Source organism: Odontesthes bonariensis, chromosome 18 (genome assembly GCF_027942865.1).
Source record: "Odontesthes bonariensis isolate fOdoBon6 chromosome 18, fOdoBon6.hap1, whole genome shotgun sequence".
Lineage (NCBI taxonomy): Eukaryota > Metazoa > Chordata > Actinopteri > Atheriniformes > Atherinopsidae > Odontesthes > Odontesthes bonariensis.
In genome coordinates, this window is record NC_134523.1 from 3,841,572 (window position 1) to 3,866,970 (window position 25,399).

Consider the following 25,399-nt stretch of genomic DNA (forward strand, 5'->3'; position numbering starts at 1 on the left):
ATCTGCTGGACGCCAATGACTGATGCCAGCAGAGACAACAATGTTTTTGCCTTTGTGCAAATTGAAGAAACATAACCATAAATTTGCAAGCGGCAGATCAATACAGCCCAGACGCAGCCAAGTCCTGAGAAACGTATCCAAGGGAAACCATTCGATAGCGCCGATTGGAGATGGACCGGCTGCCTGCTATTAATCCTCCCACCAGCCACAGGCCGGTGGCCAACGTGAACCAGCTTGAGACGTTTAGTGACAGATTCCACCATTAAAGCTTGCACTTGACGTTAATACCCGGTAACTAGACAGATTTTTCCGTATATCATTGGTGCAATCATCGCCGTTCATCAGATGTGGTCCATTAGAGTGGTCAGGTTACAGAGGGCGGCGCTGCGGCCCTTTCCTTTCACCAGCATCACTCTATACTACATCACTAGGCACTGGGAAACAAATTCAGTATTTCACCTCGTATTGCTTACATGACAGATCATTGATCGCCCTGAGTTGGATTTCCAGCATTCCCTCCATGGGAAGATCGAGGGCTCCTTTCTTTACAGTCTACAGTTTTTGAATGTAATAAAGCAGTAATTGTAATGTAAAACTATTCTTAGTTAGAAACAAAAGAAGGGCTCCTCTTTTTCCTTCAACGACAAGGACAGACCTGGTACTATGCTTAATAGTAATGTTCCCATTATGCACAGCAGCATCTCCGGAGACGACCCTCAAATATGGGACTACTCAATCATGACGAGAGGAACCCATGTTGGAATGAAATGGGTCATACGGTACTTTAAATAAATATGATAATGAGGCAGACACCCCCAATTGCCAGGGGGGTTAGTTGTGTTATATGGAGAGAACATTAGAAGTGAATAATTCTCCGACGGTGGATGTGTTGTGTGAGTCGACAGCAGCACCGGTCGAGGTTCGGTGAGTTTAGCCGGGTGTGATTGGTGGATTTTTGAGGTAAAACAAAGCAATAGTGTGTGAGGCAATGAGGCGTCTCATTAGCAAGTCTTGTTAATGGCCTGACATTAGCAATGCGTACATCAGTTGGTAACATACGGAAGTTTAAGTTACAGGACAGTAAGTTAAGTTTACAGAAAGTAAGAGTAATAACGGAGTCAAATTTAAAGATGGCAACAGAGATAAACTTCCTGGTGGCAATACGGTAACATTTGTGATTGTAGTAATTAAGTTATTGTACCAGTGCAAAATTTAGATGATAAAAATGGTCTTACAATTTAGTGTCATAAATGCGGGAATAATGAATTCCTAATATTTCAACTGACAGTCAGTCCACCTTCAAAACTGGTTATTACCGTATCACCGTGCTGAAATTCAACCCTTGTGGGCCTGTTTCTGTTTTATTTAACCGAGCAGCGACCCCAACATTAGTAGGCGTACTGATTATACCGACTATGTGAATCAGAGATGCAATAAGCTTGTTTTTTTTTACTTATTCTATCTTGTTTTTTTTTTCTGCCTTTTACGAACATGTATTTTCAGTTTGGATATTTGGAAACATTATTATGCCTCCATTATATCGAGCCGTAAAAAGTGAAGCAGATGTCAGTAATTAGTACACACAAAATATTTGTATTGATCTGATTCAGGCTTTTTAGAGAATTTCAAAATAACGTTTAAAGGTTTTTTTCTTGAATCTAAATGAAGCACAAATGAACCGCAGCTGTAAAGCCGGAGGTTGAGGTATGAAGAAAGAAAACCCAGCTGAAGACTTCAGTGGATTTGGATTGTTATAGGAAACCTGCACTTTTCTGCATACTGAAGAATGTTAAAAACAGAACAGTTTTGACACAGAGGATAAAGACATGAGAATGAAAGAGGAACGTCCCAGGAATGAGCTCTGGATTAGCGCTTTAGCTCTGAAGGAAGTAAAGAAAAAAAGCTTTAAATGAGGACCTTGTGGTGAAGGAATGAGATCCTTCCCTCGCAGCAGGGGCCAAAATTATGTCTCACGACCTGAGCGACCTGAGAAGCTCGGCGGGGGTAATGGCCCTCTGAACAATGAGATCTATGACACATGCGGCGCTCTCTGTCCTGCAGCGCCGTGAATTCTCCGGGCTGGAACGCCAGTGAAAAAAGAGCCAAGCGGTCGGAGTGATGTCACGTTACGGGAGGGTGTAGATGTGTGAGGTGGCGTGTCCTGAGATTTGGCTTCTGTTACACATCACGCATCGACCGGTCATGTGACCTGCTCTGACACACACTGAATTCTTTCTTTTTTTTTCTTTTAAAGGTTTGTTTGATGAAAATGCTACAGTATTTTTCAGCGATGTTTTACGATGTTGTAAAGGCACGAATTCAAACGTGATGTCATGAGTTGTTCCATCTCTGGGAGAGTACAACATACTGTAGACAATGCACACACTCTTAATTCCACACGCTTTTTTTGAGGGGCATATGACGGCGTGAAAACGTGACAAAAACACTCGGCAGGTGCTACTAACACTGATTTTTTTCTATAGATTTGTCTGAATAGAAGCTCCCGTGCGCGAGGCAGCGCTGAAACAGTGACCCAACACAGAAGGCTGCGAGGTCTCCTGTGTTTGTGTTTTGTTTTGTAAATCAATGCACTCTCCCGCATCGATTCAGAACACGATGCTCCTCAAGCATGCAGGTGTTTTTCATTTATGCTACAAGGTTGCAGGCGCTTTGCTCATGCACTCCCTTCCTAAGCAGTCGTACTGTTAGCCTCTCTGATACTTTGCCCTGATTCTGTGCCCTTCAAACGTCAGATATGAGTGTCACTGCAGTCAAACCTAACCCCTCAGAAAAAGGAAAAAAAGGAAAAAAAAAAGACTCTAATTCCTGCCCCTGAAATGCAATCCACTCCTTCTGCGTGTCTCTCTCGGCGCGGCGCTCTTATCAGCTCCTCCGGGGTGAGGAGCTGTCAATACAACAACCACAGAGAAAGAAAACCAGTCCTTCCTCTTGATTCTTGTATCAACGCGGCACATCTTCACACAGTGCCAGCGCTGGTCAGACGGCAATTAAAACCACCCCATCCCTCGGTGGAGGCACGGGCACGCATGAACCACAGATCTATAAACCTGATTTCTATCCGTTCACCTCTTGCAGCCTCTCATCGACACGGCAGCTCGGCAGGCGTTGGCTGTGTGGACTGCATGCTCCCTGTAATTACAATCATCTTCACCAGAGATGCATTACATATGACAGCAAAGAATTGAGCTGTGATGGTTGTGATCCCATCACTAATGAATGAGCTGCCTGCCTAATAGCTCTAGCTGCTCAGGCTGGAGAGGTTTAGCTTATAAATACCTCTGTGGAAGACATGCCGCAAACTGCAAATCATTTATTTCAGCTAAACTTTAGTTTTTCCAACCTGAAAAATAAAATCACTTACTGAGATTCACCGCACGCATGTCTCTGAGCCGTGACTCCTTGTTGTTAACAACCCAGAAACGCACTGACTGACATTTGCTTTAGCAGGAATTAGTTTATCTGGAGTCAGTCCCACATTCACCTTCCAGATGCCATAAATTCTCACTAACACACCAAACGCTGGAAATATTCCACGACAAATTAGCTTCCACCAGCTTGGGTAACATTTGCTCTCTGCCCGACTTCCTTTTGGGCAGAGACAGCGTGCAAGTGTCGGCTATAAATGAACCCAGACTGCTAATGTTAATACGTTGCTATACATCTACAGTATATCGGTGTGTCCTCAGTAAGCCAATGAAATCAAACAAAATCAGCTTAAATTCACTGAATGACTGAGGAATCCTCTGACTGAACCGTTCTGTAGAGTGTGTTCGGTGTTGTCCGTTATGTTCATTGTACGTTCTTCAGATTTGTTCAGTTTTGGTGGTCTTTAGGGGGGGGCTTAGCTGAACCAGAAGATGTACCGTAAGTATTAGGGATCTAAATTTGAGGAAAAATACAATTTGAGATCACAAGTAATTATTCAACCCTTTTTCCAAATGGGTTGACGTGCAGTCAGTGCAACCCTGCGGACACAACTGTATAGGATGCTATATTTGGGCTGACACACCAAGAGAACCAACATGTCCAGCTTGGTTAGATATTATCATCAAGAGCTGACCTGTTAAAAGAATATGAGCGACGAGCTGGAAAGTTGATCAATATTTATTAAATGTAAATGTATTTTATTTATACACCCCTTTACAAACAATCATTACGATGTACCAAAGTGCTTTACAGTTGGTAATAAATAAAGAGAGGAATAAGCAAAAACAAATAAAAACAATAAAAGAACAGTGAAAGCAATAAAATACAACAAAATCGAATAAGATAAAATAAGATAAAAGTGACCATCATACTACTGGGTATTAAAATCAATCCTAAATAAGTAGGTTTTTAGCCTAGATTTGAAGATATTACTTATAAAAGAGATGTTAAGACCACTTGGTTGGTGTCCTAAATGGGCTGATTTTCAGTTTGACCAGCAACCGGCAAATTCAGAGAGGCACCAGGGTGTGATGTGTTGTGGGTGTTAAATGTGTTGAATGTGAGACAATACGATGGTTTTGACTCATTTTGCAACCGTAAATCCACCAATAAAACGTCCCTTTAATTGTTCCGCGTGAGCACTGGCGTTTTTGTGGGGAAAGACATGTGGACTGCTGGGAACTACTGGGAACTGTTATGTTATGCTATGTGTGTGTTATGTGCCGAACAAATCCTAAATATCCTTCAAAAAATAAATGTCCTTGCACCCCAGCTGTGCCTTTAAAGATTTCAAAGATTTGTATAATCATGCATTTTGTGTTGCCGATGCCACACAGATATACAGAATGTACAGACTAATGATGGCCTCCGAGATTGAAAGAAAACTAACGAGCAGAGTGACAGAGATCCGCTTCCAGGTCAAACTTTAACGAGCCTCTCATTCAGCAAATCCTTTAACAAGAAGTGATGCCAAATGGCGCGGCAAAGGACACATCAGCACCGGTGTCCAAAAAAAAAAACAGCGGCAGGCGAGAGAAAGTGCGTAACTGGGCTTGTTATCGAACCGGGTGTTTCTGGTTTTACTATCAGACTTAATGAACGCGTCACAGCAAACGGGAACAGCAGCAACATGTCAACAGAAAACGGGGCAAATGCCACAGCTGCTCACTGTGCCGTATCACCCAAAAACGAGGAGGTGGGGTAATTCATGGAAAAAAAGCACAAATTAATAATCTTGCTCCGCAGCCTTTTTTCTATATCCAACGCTTTTGTTGTCATGTCTTATGAGAGAAACGGAGGGAGATGTCCCGAGAAACTCTGAATAAAATTAGGCTTTAATATCAGGTTCTTAAAATAGAGATGGGAGACACAGCGAAGGAAGGCAGCCGCCGCAGAAGACTGCTGGTAAATGAGCATCCGTCTCTCCTCCTCTCATGGTGCATTACAGGGTAACTTTCCCTGCTCCAAAAACCCAGAAAATGCACTTAACTTTCATTTACTGATATCCCAGCGCCCTGTCTCATTAAAGATTCATGGCCACCATCACTGAAGCCTGTCCTTCTTTTTCTGTTTTTCAAAAGGTGAGCCGGACATTTAATACTTAACCCACCGAAGAGGATAAATGCCGTGAGCAGTCGCTGATGAAAGAATAATGGCATCTGGAAACATTTTTGCCTCGTTGCATTACGTCAAACTAACACTTAATGTAAATGTAGGCTGATGGGAAAGCGGAATTGTGCACGGTGGAATCCTGCGATATCCTCCATGCTCAACATGGAGAAAAGTATTTATTTCAGCACAAACTGATTAAAAAGGCTGAACTGAAATAAAAGAAATGAAACACTTTTTCAAGACAAAGAGAGCGAATCCATTTCTAATAACCGAAAATAACAAGTTTTTACCAGAGAAGTGTTCTGTCATCCTCACTGCTTGTTGGGCTGCAACATCTGCTGATCAGTGTGGGGTCGAGCGACGCATGGAAACATGGAACTCTGGGACTGGAAGCATTTTTCTTCTACATACAGCACTGTGCAGAACCTTTGAAACATCTCTGTTTCCAGACTCCCTGCTATTTTTTTAAAGTAATCTTGTGTGATAGCTTTCCAGGGTTCCTGAAGGCCTTTCTTTGGAGGTTTTTCTTTTCACACTGGCTGCTTTTTCACTCGATTCTTATTTTTCAGTCAAAACCTTGCACCTGACCGTTTTCAGAGGTAGGTTGTTGTTGTTTTTTTGGTTTTATGCTATGCCAACACTGGCCTATGAATCATCCAAGCGTATAAAAGACACCTCACTCCAGTTTGACAGACATAAAACAGGCATTTTGTACCAGCAAGGTGATTCCTAAAGAGCTATAGGCTGAAAACTCTGTATATCTCAGCATGCTGTGCACTGCGTCCTTAAGAGAATGTGAGGGAAGTGTAAGATCTAAAAAAACTACCTACAGCAGAGGAAGAGCATCTGAAAGTGATGTCCTTAAGAAATGAAAAAAAAAAAAATACAGCACAGACCCGACCTGAGAAATGCATCTGGACCCATCTTAAAGGGATAGTTCGCCTCTTTTGACATGAAGCTGTATGACATCCCATATCAGCAATATCATTTATGAACATCTTCTTACCCCCTGCTGCGTCCTGTGAGCAGAGTTCCAGCCTCGTTTTGGTGTTGACGAAGGTAGTCCAGCTAGTTGGCTGGGGCCACAAAAATAAAGCGTTTTGCTTCTCAAAACAATATGCGTTCAAAAGAGTAATACATTTGCATCACAAAATCGTTCATCCAGAAAAAGTCAGACCTCACAATCGTTTGGCACTATTACTGAAGCAGTGTGGGATCGTGCTGACAGAGAACAGAACAAAAGGCAGCCCACATCCAAAGAAGAGCTTTGGAATAGCCTTCAGGGAGCCTGGAAAACTATTCCTGAAGACTGCTTAAAGAAATGACGGAAAGCTTGCCTAAGAGGGTTCAGGTTGTGTTGAAGGATAAAGGCGCTCAGACCAAATATCGACTTTTTCATCTCATTAAAACTGTATAAACTTTTGCTTTATATACTGTATTTCCACTTCATTTGCACACGTTTCAATAACTCACTGACTCTATTTCCAATTTTTATGTTAATATATAAAGAAACTCGTAGCGGCTCCAGATTTTTGCACAGCTCAGTAGAAATCCCTCAATCAGCAGCCAAAGGGCGTGAATCCATTTTGAGTTGCAACAAACATTTAGTGCAGTGTACAGTTTGCAACATTCACAGGGAGGGAAAACGATTTCCAGCATGGCCAGGGTAGCTGCGAGCCCTCAAACTGTGAAAAAAAAGTATTTTAGGCTCTGGTGAGCATTTGATATCTCATGCCAAGGATTAGCCTCACAGAAGTAATGAAGAGGACCGTATATAGAGTTGGCACATTAATGCTCTCAAGTTCAGAGGGTTCGAGGGATGGAGAGCTCGCTAAACTTTATAAATCCTGCTAGCAGCAACCGCAACAACACAAATAAGGTTATGATCTGCAACCTTGGATGTTTATCTCATGTCACACTGACATTTGAGCGCTGCTCCGCAGCATAATATTGCAGCTAACACATTATTTACAGAGTGTGGCTGAGTTACACCATCTGTTTATAAAGCAACAGGCTCAGGCAGATGCTCTGCCAGCAAACAGGCACAAGGTCCCCGGGCTTATCTCGGCAGAGGTGTGCTGCTGCTCCTCGGCACCAGCGAGGTGGAACGATAAACATAATTAAATTGAGTTGGATTACACAAAATGGATCGGATCAGTTGGGAAGGCGGAGAAGCTAATCCAGTGCAATCCTCTCTATAGAGGTGCCAACCACACAAAACAACATAAATAAAGAAGAGGGGGAGGGAGGCGGAGGCTGTCACGAGGAGATCGAGGCGAGGCGGGGACACAAAAAGGACCCCTTCATAACAAAAAAAACACAGCTCCAAAGTCTAATATCAGCTCAAATAGTGCAGTTTAGTGCAGGAAATAAGAAACTGAGCTGGAAGCACATCTGTTTTTCCACTGGTTCGCAAACAGAAATAAAAGACTCTCTACATAAAAAGAGGACACTGTAGGTGGACAGCTCACAGGGATTGTCTGGAAAGGTTCAATAATGTCAGAAATCAATAAGCAATTCATTTCCCTGTCGTGTTTGTTTGTTTTTTTTGGAAGGAAATTGCATTCATTTCCCAATATATCAGGAATGAGAAAAGCTTCCCTCATGAACACAATGTGCCACTCTTTCTATTACCTGTCGTTCATCATTCATTAACACGTCAACAGCAGCCCTCCTATGACCGCTTCTTATTTTCATTTCAGCTCCTGCTCCCCTCCTCCGTTACATTTTATTTTACGCCCCCATCCTCAGACTGCATTTTCCCTTTTGTAACTGACTTTCATACAATCCCTTTACAAATACCCTTTCCCCGGGGAAGGGCACTCTTACTTTCTCCACAGCTCCTGCTAAACCACTCCTACCCTTCCTTTTTTTCAAATCCCCGTCTCCCTTTGTCTCCCAGATGCTGCACACAGAATGATACAGGCGCGACTTTCTACCACTTTTCCAGCTAATCCGGTGTAATCCCGGTCTGTCTTCGTTATGTCTTGGGCAGCATTGCAGAGTGCATTATCATCATCGAGTGAAATGATGATTAATGGATGCAGGAAAGAACAGAATTAAGGCTGAACTATTGAGGTTAGGACGTGAGCTACGCTCAATATCCGTCCTGCAAAAGAAGATCTATCTTAACAACAAGTTTGAAGGAAGTCAGTATTCTTGGTTTGATGTCAGTGTCATTCATGTTTATTTGGAAGAAGACTTGCAGCGTTTAAGCATTTTAAAGAAAAAGAAAGGTTTTGATGTATTAGCATAAGGATCTTAGGATCTGCGTGCACACTAAATGATCTCCTTACCAGAGAGGTGGAGTATCAGCTTTCAGCATCCTCCTGCCTTAACGAGTGCAGTTTGCATTATTAAAGCTGCACTGGCTGGACGCTTTAATTGAGTCTCTTCTTGGACAGACGTCCTTGCAGACTGCTCAAGGCACGCCCTCGGCAATGTAGGCGTACAGGTGGAGGAGGAGGAAATGCCCATCTTTGTGGCATTTGAAATATGAATGCAGCATTTATGCTGGAGCTGCATGTCCAACATGGAAACCTGACAGTTTGGACATTAAATCAGCCGGCAGAGCCCAGGGCAAAGCTAACCGCCTGGTGTAGACCGGATGCAGCAGGATGCAGGATTTGGTGTTGCAGGGAAAGACCAGTGAGCCAGCAGCTAGAGAGGAGCACGCGAGTGTCAAGTTGTGTTTTGTGGTTGGTGCTCATGCTGTGATTGTACCAAAATTATAACTGGCTTTTTGTAGCATACATACGACAAAAGGGAATCGTATGACGTGTCCCGCGTCGGTATTTTATATTGCCTTAACACAAAAAGAACTGTGTTTGAATATATTTAGCATGAATTGTTCAAAGACAGTCGTGTGTCCTCGTTTCCCAGATGTAAAAAAAAAAAAAAATCTTAATCTGTCCCAGATTGTTCATGCTAATTTTTACCATTAAGCAGTTTTTCATAAACCTCACACACATTTAGCCAGCACCTGAGAATCACTGGTGTTTGACACCAACCGTTTGAACTGTAAAACTTTGCCTACAGCAAATACAGAAACAATTTGCATTCTTATTTCTGTACGTGACTTTAATTTAAACTTTAAAGTCCCTTTTTCCCTGCTGCTTCCTTTCCTATAGTCACTAACTTTGATTGTCTTTTTTTGCTGCTGATTCGGCGCATTACGATGTCTTATTACCTCAGAACAGTTACCTGTTCCAATTCAAACCAAGGCAGAATTAGACACCAACAGTGGATGCAAATGTTACTTCAGGATATTTCTTTACAAGCGCCAAAGCAAGGTTGCTCTTGAGTTCAACACCACCTTAGAACTCTTATTTCTACTGCCTTGTTTTCATTCATTTCCTCTTTCTTTTTAGTTTCAGTAGCTGTTTGGCTTGATTTAGGCACAACGTTTTCCTGTTTAGGCTTAGGAACCAAAACTACTCAGTTAGGATTAGGAGAAGCTGTTGGTTGGGTTGAAAACAACATTAATGTCATATTATGATAGGCCATAGGCCAAGACATCGTCTTCACTAGCTTGGAAATCGTGCGGTACCTCAAGCACAAGAACTGCAGATACACAGGCACTGCCAGTGACAACAGAACAGGCAAACCTCCACTCAAGTCCATCAAGGAGATGGACAGGAAGACTGTCCCTCAAGGCACATGTGACCACATCACTAGTGATGATGGGATCTTGGCCCTCAGGTGGAAGGACATCAAGATTGTCAATCTGCTGTCCACAGACATGGGGTTGGATGTCATGTCCTCAGTCTACCGGTACTGCAGTGACACCAAGATGAAGGAGCAAGTGAGCTGCCCTGCTGTCATCAGAAGCTACAATGCCAACATGGGGGGTACAGGCAAGAGTGGCATGCCGGTCCACCTCTACCGTACCCCAATGAAATCATAAAGATTTGTTTGCATTTGCGGTTGATGTCAGCCTCACAAATGCCTGGGTCATATACAGGCGGCACAGCAAGGCACTTTCTGTGGATGGCCTATCACTGAGGAACTTCAGGATCCAGGTGTTCAGGGGTACCAGCAGCCAGAAGCCAGTTTCGTCTCACCTCTGAAGGAGCTCAGCACTTCCAGGCAACCCCAGCACCCCCTGTCGATGTCCCCAAGCTTGTACAGGGACACTGCTCTCACACCCCACATATTTCTGACCCGTCCCTGTTCAATGCCCCTGTCCACACCAACCAAGACCTGCAAGTACTGAAGCAGGAAGGAAAATACCTTGAGGTCAGATGTGGTCTGCAGGGTCAACCAGTGCCTCAATGCTGAGCACAACTTTTTAAGCTTGTTTCCACTATGCAGTCCGGCACGGGTCGTTTCAGAATGGTTCGCTTATTTCAGTGTTTCCACTACCACGAAAGCGTACTGGTCCCATGAAACTATTACCATTTTTGTAACCCTTCTGCTTGGGGTACCTTGTTTCCACTATGCAGTCCGGTATGGGTCGGTTCGGAACGGTACGCTACGGTACGGTACGGTACGGGTCGGGTCGGGTCGCTTTGGGGTCAGCTTGCGTTCCCACTGTACAAAGGGGACCCTCAGGGGTGGGCGGAATGTGTGCCGAAGCGTAAATAGCAAATAACAGCAAATAACAAATAACATCCATAATTTGGAACCACCTCCAAGCTTCTTCAGCTTAATGCGACACTGGCTCGCCGTCCGGTTGAAACCACTCTCTGCCATTTTTGCGGCAATCAGCTGGAAAACTTTTTCATTTCGCACAGCACCATCGAGCTCCCGCTGCACAGCCTCCTCACCAACAACGGAGAGCAGAGCCTGGAACCGGTCCTGTGTGCTCGGTACCCCAAGCAGAAGGGTTACAAAAATGGTAACGGTATGGATCGGTACGCTTTCGTGGCAATGGAAACACTGAAATAAGCAAACCGTTCCCACCCGACCTGTACCGGACTGCATCGTGGAAACGAAGCTTATCATTAAATACCATGAAGCTGTTACTAAGTCACTTGTTCCCAAAGTTGGCCCTGAAACAATATTGCTGTCAGGGCTGTTTTTGTATTAATTATGCCCTTGTTTTAAATAGCTTATTAGCAATGTTTGTGCACTTCCACCAGCAATAGTCAGTGTTGTCACAATTATTCAAAGAGCCAGAAAGTTTTACCCCGAGTTTTACTGATGTGACTGGGCTATGAGATGGGATATCTTTGACAGAACCAGTCCTTTATGAAAAATTTGATTATATGAATTTCCCTTTAAATTAAAGTGTTTTTCCTCACATCTTTCTCATATGTAGGTTTTTGGGAAATCTGTTATCTGAAACCGGCAAGAAACCATATATGGTCGTTTCATTTATCTTGATTTTAAACATAGAAATGAGAAATCTTGACAAACGTCACAAAAGTCAAACGTGTCTTGTATCACAGTCTTGTAATGTCCAGTATTTCATAAGTGCCCTTTAATCAGGTTAACTCTTTAATGTATAAAATATCAAACACAAAATGAATTGACACAAATTATGAAAACAGTCTTCTAAGTAAAATTAAACCGATTTTTTTTTCTTCTCATTTCTATAATCTTCTTGATATTATTCTAATTTATGTAGAGGAGATAAAAATCTTTCTTTTTTTTAGTGAAGAAAAGCACCCAGATGAAGCTACAAGCCATTCTTTTTCTTCCAGCCATTTAATAACACGTTGAAACACTTCTCACTGATAACTAGTGAGCTTGTTTGTTTACATGTCAACATTAAGTAGGTACTCCAGGTTTGACATTTCCGCTGCACTGAAACCTCTTGTGTGGAGGAGCTGAGTGAGAGAAGAGTCAACTCAGACTATTGTCAGCTCATTACGGCTGCCATAATGAGTGAGAACATGTGCCGCAAATTAGCAGTGAAATCAAAGAAGCCGCGCGACTCTTCACATCTGCAAACAAGACGCTGTCAGGTATTCTAGCTGGGGCCATGCCTGCATTCGGCTTGCCCTACTTTTCACCCCTGGATTCCAGTAAGAGCTGCTTCAGAAGAGACGGGAGCTGTGCAAACACCTCTCAGCCACACCGCCGCCCAGCAGCTACCCCTCTGAAGGCGAAGCGTGTTTCTGGAGCTGCTCTGCCTGCATCCTTAAAGTTCACTTGCGAGTTCACTGCGTCTGCGGGTCGCATCGGAGCTCAGGCCTCAGCCACAGATGTATCCGGCGCTGTGGCTGAGCTTTAACCTCCAGCTCGCTGTGAGGCTCAGCGTGTCGGCCCGGCCGCAGATCATTACTGCTATGAAGCACTGTTTGCCCAACAAAACGATCTCTCTGCCTTTGATCCAACGCTAAGGCTTCTTTATGTGCACTTCGTGACCGTAGCCTATAACCCAGGAGCTGCTCTCATTAGTGGCAAGAAAAGCTTAAAATACCCCTCTGTTCTGATGTTGAGATGGAAATGTATGAATAACCGATGGGGCGTCATGATTTCCCACCTGCACAGGTTGTGCAGATAATGTATCTTTTTTTTGTTGTTGTTTCTGTTGTTTTCTTCTTTGCGGGTACTCTAGCTGAGACTGTTAATGGAATGCAAACAGGGCTCCTGCTGCGGAACACCCAATTAAAAAATAGTAGATGTGAAGCTTATGTGCACAAATTAAGTTCTGATGTCCAAACTGGGCCAGAGGTCCTGAAACATTCAGAGCGGGCTGCGCGCTGCTCTGCATCCACATCCTGAACAAACAGAATAAATCTGGCGCTGGGGGAAGCTGCGCTTTTTTCAAACGTGGCATTTGCACAGAAACAAGATTAAATCGGCTTTTGAGCAAATTCTTTTTTCACAGACCTTAATTATGACACATAATAGCGTAACATAAGCAGTACCCCGAGCCACCGACTGTGCTTTTTATCAAACGGTGTCAATCCAAAGTCACTCTCTTTTATAAAGGAGACATAAGGAGAAAGAACGTGGCGTTCTTGTGCAGTAGAATGTAATACTTCCACGCTGACTTCAACAACCAAATTTTGCATGAAAACCTGTACCTGTACCACATACAGCACTTCCATGTTTCCTTTCTTCTAACTTCTGCACATCTTAAACATGCATTTACGATATTTGTGACTTGCTATACAAATGTCTCCCCTCCTATTTCTGGGGTTGAATTTCTTGGAGAGTTTTTATTGGAAACTGCTTGAATTATTTTAGGATGTTTATCAGTGTGGGTGGTTGGCCTCTCATCACAGAGTCGACCAGCCCAGGATCACAACATCTATTTCAAACTTTGAAATAGGCCTCTCCTCAAACGGGAGACAAACAGCTCCTGGATAACGTTGTATATCCATCGAGTATCATTTTAAATTAAGTGTCTTTGGATTTTAAACTGTTTCCCTGGAAAATTAAAATCAAAAAGAGGAACTGATGAAGACTGCTTGCTAAAAAGAGAAAGAGAACTATAAGGAGAAATTGTTTCCTCAAACTGAGTCAAAGTGGTCTTCCGAAACAACATCAATTCCGGTAAAATCTTAATTTTTAATCTTAATCTTGGTAGATTTCAGACACTGAATTATGATTGAATAATTTTCCTGTTCGACATTGACTGGTAGATTTTAAAAGTTAAACTTCCCTCCCTGTTTTCATTCAATGAATTAAAGAAAACAAGTTTAAATCGTCTAATATCACAAACATGTATGTTGCTGACATCTAATGTTAGTGTGTGTTTCCACTCTTTGAATTCATCACTGCTGTCAGGCAGAAACTTTTCAATGCTGTTGGGTAACCATAACCACATCTGTCTTTGGGTTTCTCAAAGATCTGGTAAACCAAAGGGTACTAACAAAGAGTTTGTGACCAAACCCCACCTCCATCTTTAAAAGCTGGAAACGGTCTGTGTAATATAACGCCTTCTCACTTAAGCTAGTTTCCACAAAGTGCTTAGCAATGACTTTCTCTATGAGCTCAAATGAAATCGCAAACCATTTCAAATGTAAATGAATGTTTCTAAATGATCGAAGCGCTTGTGGTTGAAAATCAACTTGTGTTCTCCTGTGAATTAAATCTAACTGAGACATTTAAGTTTGTGCATATGTGTGGAGGGGGGGGGGGGGGGTTTGTAGTGTGAATCCTGACTGTCTTCGTGCCTCGTGCCGACTGAGTGCGGCAGCTCCTAAAACTGAAGTAGGTTTAGTAGACGGATGCCAGCGACTCAGATGGATTATACTTAATGATGATGTGGAAACACAAGGCAACCATTCAACACTTATAAAGAATGTATGAGACATTCATTTGCTTTACTGTTATTTAAGTTCAACTTCACTTCCAGGGCCTGCGGCCAGTCGGAGGCAGTCTAACCTAACAGTTTCATTTGTTGTTGAGTTGTTCCTAACTGAGTGGAATGACCACCACTTTCTAAGTTGAAGCCATGATTAGAGCTGCTAGAGGTTGTTTTTAAACTCTAAGGAAAAAAAGAGCTTTCAGTGCCTCACTCGATTATTTCACCGAGTCATGCTAACTGTGATTCATGTCAGAGATCAGGTCAGGAGGGTGAGTGTGAGACGACAAGTATTTCTTTTTTATGTAGCGTTTTCTTTTTAAATGAACAACATTGATAATTAGGTACTATTTTACATATAGTTGTAAACATATATATATATTCGTGTTAATGTGGTTACATGTTCTTAAGTGTTTCTCTTACCAAATTTCCTTAACCCCATAATGTTTTCCATCGAGGTCTTTTTCTGACTCCTCGACTGTATTCAGTTTAAAACTCGATGCTCAGTTTTGCACGCAATTTTCTGCACTTCTGTTTTATTCGTCCTAATGGAAGCCGATTTCTTTTTTTCTCGCAAATCCAAATCTTTTCCACACGTGCGCAAAGTTGAATTTCTCATTGCTGTTGGTGTGATACCCGGAAACAAGTCTTTAGGAGGGAAAAACAACTGCGGTGGACATCCACAGGAAGGAAATGGAGAGCTTTTCTTCGGGAATTACTTTCATCTCTGGTAATATCTGGGATATTCCATCATGTCTGGGAAGATGCCACAAGGATTTGTTGTTTAACAGCTCACACCATCTATTTCATCTTTCCCAGGTTAGACGCAGTCTGAAAAGTTGTTTCCATCTTCTGAATGCGTATCAAGTCTTTCTTGAAACTGTCGCCTCCTGTGAACATATCAACTTTTTTTAATGGTTTTCATTTTCCTTTTCTTGTTCTCATGTTCTGAACGTGAATCAAAAACCAAGATGGAAACACTACTGCTGGCTGACACCACTGCTGGCTGACAATAGGTATAATGCAAATACTTTTGCGTTCTATAGTACTATTACCAGCATCATCCTCGTAAATATTCATTAAGATTACCAGTACATACTATTTGAAAATACCAGCATTGCCCTGCCCTATTACACGATGACTGTATGTTTGGCTCAGAGTGCTTCCACAATGCAGGTGACCTACAGCTGTCTGAAGACCCCCTGTCAAGATACACACACACACATACACACACACAGTGCATGCTAGGCCTGCAGTGAAGACTCAAATCCAAAGTCCTATTTAACAAAGTGAGCAAACGTCCTCCCAGTCACTGTTTTTCCACGTGTTACATCCACATGGCCTTCTAGTTTTCTCCCTTTTGTGTCGGTGAAGAGAACAGCAGGCTTGTTCCTGAGAGGAAAAAGCCCTGCAGTGGGTCAGCTATTGTTCAGGTATTGTTTATTGTTGGAGATGCAAGCAGAATACAAATAATAAAGGAAAGTCTTGTAGTAAGAACTGCTTTCAGTTTCATGCTAGCACAACAGTTCAGTCCACAGAGAAAATAATTGTTATTTGCGGGCCTCTGTAAAGGCAAGAGCTAATTTAAAGTAAAAGACAGATGCACCTCATGCCACAAAGGGTTTTTTTCATACCTGAAAGCGGCTCATTAGTATGCTGCTGAGGATTTTTCATTCCATGTAGACTGCTGGTCTCTTACTTTGGCTTAAGATTCTCCTCCGGCTCCATGTGCCTGCTGCTCGCCGTATGAGGCTTGTCACAGAGCAGAGATATTGGTGCATGTGGGAGAAGAGCTCTACGAATGGCCCAAACTTATCAAAGCGGCTGTCCCCGAGCTTTCAACACAGTAACGCCACCCGCCGCCCCTCCCCTCCTTCAACCCTTGTAATTTTTTCCTGAATGGAAGTCTCTCCAGACCTGGGGTAATCTCACATTTGCTTATTTGCACACAGTAACTCTAGGAACTCCGGCTTCTGTTCCTTGCATCCCCTGCCAATTGCATAATCGAGTCCAGAACTCATCAGCAAGATGGCAGAAGAAGAGCTCCATTAAGCTGCATCGTGTTCCATCTGTTGTGTAAGAGAGCGATAACAGTATTTACAGTTTTGGAGTCGTGGCGGACTGTTTTGGCCAAATTTTCTGTGCGCAGCGGCGTTCTGCTCGCTCTATAAAATGTCAGATTCAGTTTGCGGCCACGGCAACTGCAATCCTTGCCATCAGTAGGAATGTAATACATTAACTTTATTGGGAAGGTTAGAAGAGAAATGGTATTAGGACGAGAACTTTTCCTGCACAGTTTCTTTGTCCAATAGTTGCAGCCGTGTGGAAAAAGTTGCGCAGCTGGCTTCCAGCTCGTATTAGGCCTTCACCACTCACTATCAATGAGGAGAATGCGCACCCCTGAAGATGAAAAAAAACATCTTAACCCAGATTTGACTAATGATGCGGCTGATCATGAAAAGTGCTGAGTGATATCCGGTGTCATCTCCTTCTGAGAGTGGAATTAATTCACCTCGCTGTACGTGAATCAGCTCTCTGAGGGACGCATTAACCCAAGTGTGTACGCCGGAGCGAGGCTCCAACCCGAGACTGACATCGAGTCATTACATCTGTTATTCCAACACACGCTGCCCAAAGGGAAGCTATTCTAGAAGTCTGGAGCGCATTCATTTCATGCTTTACCGTATATGATTATTATTCTGGTGTTCTTTTCCTATCTCTCTGGTATGAATGTGTTTGCTTCTGATGTTTGTTCTTTATCTTATATACAGTACTGTGAGCCACCCCTGATTTCTTTATGTTTTGCTTCCAAGGAGCCAGACTTTACTTCACTCTTGAATCTTTCAAACAGGTCTTGACCATTAGTTCTTCAGGCTTTTTGAAGGTCTTTCAATTACTTTTCTCTTTGGACATTGGCTGCTTTTTCACTCATTTGAAAGTCCAGTCCTTTTACGTGACAGTTTTCAGAGGAATGTGTTTTTGTCGTTTGTCTGTTAAGCCACTTAAAGGGACAGTTCGCCTCTTTTGACATGAAGCTGTGTGACATCCCATATCAGCAATATTATATATGAACATTTTCTTACCCCCCGCTGCGTCCTGTGAGCAGAGTTCCAGCCTCGTTTTGGCGTTGATGAAGGTAGTCCGGCTAGTTGGCTGGGGTTTAAAAAATAAAGCGTTTTGCTTCTCAAAACAATTTGCGTTCAAAAGAGTAATACATTTGCATCACAAAATCGTTCATCCAGAAAAAGTTTGAAAAAAGTCTCACAATCGCTTGGCACTATTTTCTCTCCCTTTGTATCACTGCGGGCTGTGTAGACCGTACGGACCGAAGTGCAGACCGAACAGGTGCGGCTGTCAGCAGGTGGCTGAACGCAGTGATATGAAGGGAGAGAAAATAGTGCCAAGATTGTGAGGTCTGACTTTTTCTGGATGAACCATTTTGTGATGCAAATGTATTACTCTTTTCAACGCATATTGTTTTGAGAAGCAAGACGCTTTATTTTTTAAACCCCAGCCAACTAGCCGGACTACGTCAACACCAAAACTCGGCTGGAACTCGGCTCACAGGACGCAGTCAAATTTAATAAATGATATTGCTAATATGGGATGTCATACAGCTTCATGTCAAAAGAGGCAAACTATCCCTTTAACACCAACTAATGAATTAATCAAGCATTAAAAAAACCACCTAACTCAAGGGATGAACCAGTGTTGTGTACAGAATGATGGCTTTAGGCCCTTTGTAAATGGAAGCCTTTTTAGAAGACACATGGTTTGTTCCCATTTTTTTTAGTTGCATGTATAAAAATGCCAAAGATAACAGTCTGACAGACAGAAAATAGTATTTTTCCCCCAACAAGGTGATTCCCAAAGAGCTATTAGGTGAAAACTTAGCACATCTGAGCATGGCGTGCAGTAAGTCCTTAAAACATTTGAGGAAAATGGAGGAGTGGAGGATGAAATAGGAACAACATCCAGCAAAGACCTGAGAGGACCTGAGAGATGCATCTGGACCTTCAGCTGATCCACCTACTGTTCACTGAAGCCTCATCAGAAATGGGCTCCATGGAAGCGTGGTTGTCAAGAAGCCGTTCTTAAGGAAGGGAAATGGGGAGAAAAGGCTGAGGTATGCCAAATGACACAAGAGGTGGACTGAAAATCAGTGGCAGCAGGTCTGATGGAGGGATGAATCAACATTATCAAAGCAGCGTGCGACCATTCTTACAAAGAACGGAACAAAAGGCAGCCCACATCCAAAGAAGAGCTTTGGGATGTCCTTCAAGGAGCCTGGAGAAATATTCCTGAAGACTGCTTAAAGAAATGATGTTCAAGCTTTTCTAAGAGAGTTCAGGCTGTGTTGAATAATAAAGGTGCTCAGACCAAATACTGATTTTAAAGCTCGTTAGAATCGCACAAGCTCTGTTTTTACCTTTAGAAACTATATTTTCCTTCATGCTTGTTCATGCTCCGTGTCTCCTGTTTCCCTGCATGTATAGAGAGAGAAACTAGGAATGGCTGAAGACTTTTTCACAGTACAAAAACCACTGCTGAGGCCTGCCATGAACAGGAGACCCCCCCCCCCCCCCCCGAATCTCAGATTTTAATGGTAAAACAAAAGCTTAGATTAAAAAGAAGAAGAAGTGAGCAAACACTGAGTGACATTTAAAGGTGGAATCGGTGGATCTTTAATATTTCATTCTCTCCACCGCGGCAAAGCTTGTGCCACATTTTCAAAGGAGTGATATTTTTAGGATTTGTATCAGCAGACTATCTGAGGAAGAAGTGCCAAACTCTTTCATGCAAGAGTCTCCAAACAGTTACAAAATGCACAACAAAGCTGATAAATCTGATTCTACGGCTATGGGTTTTTGTAATATTCCTTTACGGTCGAGCTGAAATGAAAGTAGAGCTGTTCCCTAACAACTCAGCTTAAGTGTTTAGTGGCTCTGTTTGTTAGAATTAGCTGCTTATGTCTTCGTGATATATCTCGTGTTGAATATTCTTCTGTTTTGGACCGTCACTTATCAGCTTGAAAGAACTGCATGAGTGTTTTTTCTGACATTTCACGCAGAAAGTTTGATCAATGAACTGACCAGATATTGAGCAGAATGACACGAATTATAATAAGCTGCAGATCTGAGGTGATGCAATACCCATACCGAAGGGGCCCAAAAGGTTGAGAGAATGCACCGATAACTCTTTCTGTCTGTGACTTCCGAAACTAGACAACATTAAAATGAATTCCTGCCTCACTTTGTCTTAGGAACCCTTTTATGGACCCCTTGAGGTCCCTCAGTGTGAGAACTCGAAGAGACACTGCTGTCAGAATAATAACAGCAGCAGGAGCTGCGCACAGGGATTCAACAGACTTAATTACAGTGCATCAACACCACTTACAGACTAGGGCTCCTTGTCTGCTACTTTTAAAGCCAAACAACGTGGACCCTCGACCAAAGCCAACGAGTGGTCCTTGATGGATGCACTTGGATGCTGTAGCAGTGTCCTTCCCACATGAGTGGGCTCCACAAGACCGGGTCTCAAGAAGTGTTTGCAAAAAAAAACCTCCACGGCTTCGGAGCAGAGGGTTGTGCGGTGGATTCATCAAAGCGTCTCTCCTCTCAGTCGTGTCTGCTTCTTCAAAGTGGGGGACACGTGTGCATTTACATGAGAGTGGGACTGTTTCTAACACGCGCAGCTTACAAATGTCTGCACGGGATGGAGGAGACACCGAGATGTCAAGTGGCTTGGAGTGTTGAGCCTCCTCTCGGAAACTGGGGGCTGTAATTCCACACTACATGTTAATAACTGGGATAATTTCATGTTCAGATATTCAATTGGTCAAAACTTGCACTTTAATAACAACCTGAATAGGAGGCACCAACGGTAAGAATTTCATTGAATCTTAATGAGCCACTAATTTAAGTCAGGGGCGAGGCTAAGGTATTTTTAGTGGTGCCAAGGCACCACCGTGAGATAGCTCGGCACCCCCTGGCTAAGCACATTTTTAAAATATTATATTATGAAAAAACTTTTTTTTTTTGCTCAAGGATGCATTATTTTAGTGACCATTTTATTTATTTTCTAGCATTTGTTTTTGTTTTAACTCTTTACTCCCAAAATAAATGTTGAGTTCTCTTCAATATTTGTCTCAGGCTCTCTGTTATCCCTGTCAAGCCACAAGTCTTTTGAAATGAAGAGGTCAAAATTTAATTTTGTAGGGGAAAACACTACTCAAAGCAAAACTAATACGTCTCCAAAATTGATAAATGTACTAGTTCACCTCAATTAGTGAGAAATAATTTGCCTCTGTGAGCACTGGGGGCTGGGCACCCCTAAAGACCAGATCCTAAAATTGCCTCTGCTTTAAGTAGAAAGTTATTAACCCAAACCTGCAGGCCGAAGGTAAGGTCCAAAAATCATCCATGACACAAATAAGACCTCGCTATTTAAATGTGACCAAACAAGAAATTGTGAGTACACCCTCACACCTCTTATTTATGAGTGGAAGTAGGCGGGTTGGAGGTATCATGCAGCCCCCTCCAATCAACTGTTAGACCTCAGCACAGTGGTGGAGACTGAACTGTTTACCTCAGTATTCAATCACGGACATTTACCTTGATCCAGTAGCCGAAGGGAATGCAGAAAAGACGGGTCCATCGTGTCCTTCTCTGCCATAAGCTCCGGCAAATACTTCTCGCTCTCCATCTCGTCCGAGACTTCAGGCTCCGAGTGGGCAACTCAAATACACTTCAGGCAAACACGAAAAACAAAACTTGCTTTTGACGTCCGGGGGGCTCCAAGTTCGAGTATTTCTGCGTAGCAAAACCGCGGGCAATAATGTCACTCGTGCTCGCGCTAGAACAGCATTTCTCAGTCCTCTCACGGGACCCACACTCACACTCTCGCGCGCGTACAGTGAGCGTATGGATACGGGCAGCAGGTTTTTATCCCATTGAAGTCTCGCTCAGTCCGCACAGCCGACAGCCGCAGCGCTTCACAGCCGGGGAGCTCCTCTCCTCTCTGGGTCGGCAGGCTCTTTGAAGCTCGCTCTGTTGTATCCACAGCTGAGGTGAGGCGGAGGCGGCTATTGGTCGCCGCGCGAGACACGCAGGCGGTGGAAGGGGCGGTGCCACACGCGGGAGCTGTCCGCGGTGCTGGTTCCTTCATTAACATCTCATTGTCATAAAAGTAGAGCTGCGGGGGGAGGAAGTTCAGAGACGCCCAACTAGGACAATAAAGTAAATGAAACCGGGCTAACACAGCATGTTTGCCTTGGTGCAATGTTTAATTAATACACGCGTTCTACAGCAGACCATCTTACTTTCTTTTTGAAGATTCCCAGTAAGATTTTGAAAACTTGCTTTGGAGAAAAAGCTGGATGTTTTCGATCACATTAATATTCTCAGGAACTATACAAAATTTTAATAACATATGTATTTGTTACGAGCATGACAAGGTTGAAAAAAAGGGGCAAAAAACTAAATGTGGTGCACTTCTTTACAATTCTACATAAAGAAGAAGAACCACTGTTTGTGCACCATGAGAGCACAATAAAAACTTAACTAATAAAGCTGATTTCAACTTAATTTTGAAGCACAGTCCCACAGAGCAACATTAGGCAGTAACACAGGATAATATTAGACTGTCATACATTTAGTCATTTAGTGTTGCCATTAGAATATTTAATAAGACTGCTAGGCTAACTTTTCAGGCTCAGATTAAGAGCTGCAAGTTCTATATTTAGCTTAAAATAAACAATTTATTAGATTTCAACGTGATTGATGTGACATGTTTTGGGGTTTTCTGTGGTTTTTTTAATGGTTAATTCAAAATTTGCTCTTTGCTACAAAATATCAGCATATCTCAACATGGTGCACGGTGCATCTTTAAAAGATGTGAGGAAACTGGATAATTGATGGACAAAACCTAAAAAGGTGGAAGACCTAAAAAACTACTGACAGCAAATTAACAGTATCTGAGAATGATGTCCTTAAGAAATAAGAACAAATGACCTGACACGTGACCTGAGAGGTGCATCTGGACCTTCAGCTGATCTACTGTTGACTGAAGCCTCATCAGAAATGGTCTCCATGGAAGGGTGGCTGTCAAGAAGCCGTTCTTCAGGAAGGGAAAAAGGGAGAAAAGGCTGAGCTGTGCCACATGACGCAAGAAGTGGACTGAAAATCAGTGGCAACAGAATTAAAAATGTAACATTTGTGCTATGAATTATTGACAACATGTACATGTACAGAGGTCAGGGGGTCTGGAGAGAGGTATAACAGTATCTACAGCCATCTGTAAAATACAGTGGGGGGTCTGTCATGGTTTGAGACTGACTTTCAATCAGTTTAGTTGGAATCTTAACAAAACTGATCATCAGTTTTTGATTCACCACACAAAAACATTTGGGAAGAGTCTAATTGGCACTGGCTTCAGTTTTTTTAACGTGACAATGATCTCAAACACAAAAGCATACTAGGACCCTCTTTTTTTTGCCTTTTATACTCTATGTCCTGTTATGTTTGCACATGCTTCACTAAATCAATAGGTAAATCAGTGTACCTATTACTTTTTTCCCTGGCTAAATAGGAGAAATGAGGGGAAGATCATTACTTTTGAAAAGTACTTCAGATTACGTCTTAATAAAATTATTTTCAATCAGATCTCTTTCTAATATATTACCTCTGTTTTTACAGAAAATAGTAAATTAAAAAAAGAGTGCAGATACCACAGTGGCCGGACAATTTTGAGAACACAGCCAACGGGGAGGGAGACAGCAGGAACGATAAACTCCTTGATGAGTAAGAGACACAGCGATGAATCAGTAAATAGATATTATTTTAGGTCAGATACAGACTTTTTCCTCTTGTAATTATAGTAATAATAGAAAGACAAGGTGTGGGCATGTGAATGACCTGTGGTTACCAAAGACAGATCCACCCAGCATATATATACGACTATGAATTGTTATGCAGTGTGCCAGGAGTACAAATAAGTGCCCTTTGTGCAGTCTGAAAACATCTGTGGCACATGATGTAGGGGCACACGTCACAATTGTCTGTACTGTTAATGGAACGTCTCAGGAGGCTGCATAATTGTCCTCTTTAGTCATTTAAGCAATTGATTAGGACTGCATGACTCCTTGGGTTGCTTTTACTTGTAAGAACAACCTTGTCAATACCTCTCAGGAAATCCATTCACCTTCTTATAGGTCAATCGTTTTTTTTCCTCCAGGGCGTGTTCATGAATTCATTAAAAAAATCTTGTTTGAACAACACGGTCACATAAAGCCCTGTTTGATTATAGTTGAGGCTAAACTTGATGAATCTTCATTTTTGTAAACAGAGACAGACAATGACATTAAGAGAGTTTATCCAGGAGGCAGATATCGAAAAAAAATAATAACAATCCAGCTACACAATCCACTGTTTTTCATACAGCTTCATGGTTCCTGGAAACACACAATGAATGCAAAAATTGCTTCTCTGACCAATTCATTGGATGAGAAGGAAACAGGATTTGTACACGAGCTTCACATTGGTTAGAAAATGTGCAAAAAAAAGATAAGAATTCTGTCAATATATGTGGAGGATGCTGAGGTGGCCTCAGGTGGGCGGCTATCTGTAGGCTGATCGACACGGCTTATATAATTGAGATTCTTCATTTTTTTCCTCCATTCTATTTCAATAACTTGGAGAAAATGTGACCCAGTGGCTAAAACCAAGAAGAGTTTATTTGTATTTATCAATATTTATGTCCTTTGTGAACTTTGAAATGTGCTTTTGGTTATTTAGTTATTTACTGATGATTGTTTTTGTGTGGAATTATAATATATTTAGAAATTAGAAATCAAGTGGACTCTGGAATACATGTATGCGTATATATATATATATATATATATATATATATATATATATGTATATGTGTAATATACATTTTTCATAGCTTTACTATATATTATTGTATAAATACAGTAAAGCTATGAAAAATTGATGCATGTTGTAACATATGATACAACTGATCAGACATGTGTCATAAAACTTCTCGTCTTAAGTATGATGGGGATTTTCTCCTCACTGATTCCTCCTAGACTCTTGTTTATGACTGATTCATTGCAAAGGGAAACGCATTATGAATCAGCTTACTTTTTAATCTCTCCCGGAGACCATTAAAAACCGGCTCAAATGCACTAAGCTCCTATTCAGAGGAGCGACTTATTTATAGAAATGCTTGCCATCTGTTGCTCCCTGTCTCCATAAACAAAGCCTCACATTATCATGGAGTCAAACTTGCTGTCCTATCCATCTTGCTCAAGTCGTCTGTCTGAAAACGGGAATTTGCTAAGTGGCTGCAACCCATCATCTGCAGTTAAAATGATTATTGTTTATGGGGCGATGTGTTTATGTAAGTCAACCACAAGGGCAAAAGCATGGGTGTAAACAAAGCAATGAGAAATGTTTTGTTTGAAGTGTGTAAAGAATCAAGAACAGCAGGCTATTACACTGACAGAGTGGTATCATGATCATTAGAGAATGGCTGCCCCTTTGTCACCTGTCCAAGCCCACAAAATATGTTGTTGACTTCACCTGTGTGGCCTGTGCAGCCCTTCGGAGCATCAGGTGTGCTGTGCACACA

The 25,399-nt window shown here is 42.3% G+C and overlaps 1 protein-coding gene across 4 annotated transcripts in view; it reads right to left on the bottom strand.

Moving 5' to 3' along the window:
* khdrbs3 (KH domain containing, RNA binding, signal transduction associated 3) overlaps positions 1–21,813 on the bottom strand; it is a 133,074-nt gene extending 111,261 nt beyond the window's left edge. For all 4 annotated transcript variants that reach the window (XR_012767184.1, XM_075449846.1, XM_075449845.1 and 1 more), the window contains exon 1: positions 21,379–21,813. Coding sequence is in view for 3 of the 4 variants with exons in the window: in XM_075449846.1 (XP_075305961.1) it covers positions 21,379–21,469 (91 nt within the window). In the remaining variant the exon portion in view is untranslated. The remainder of the gene's footprint in view (positions 1–21,378) is intronic.
* Positions 21,814–25,399: the final 3,586 nt, after the last annotated feature.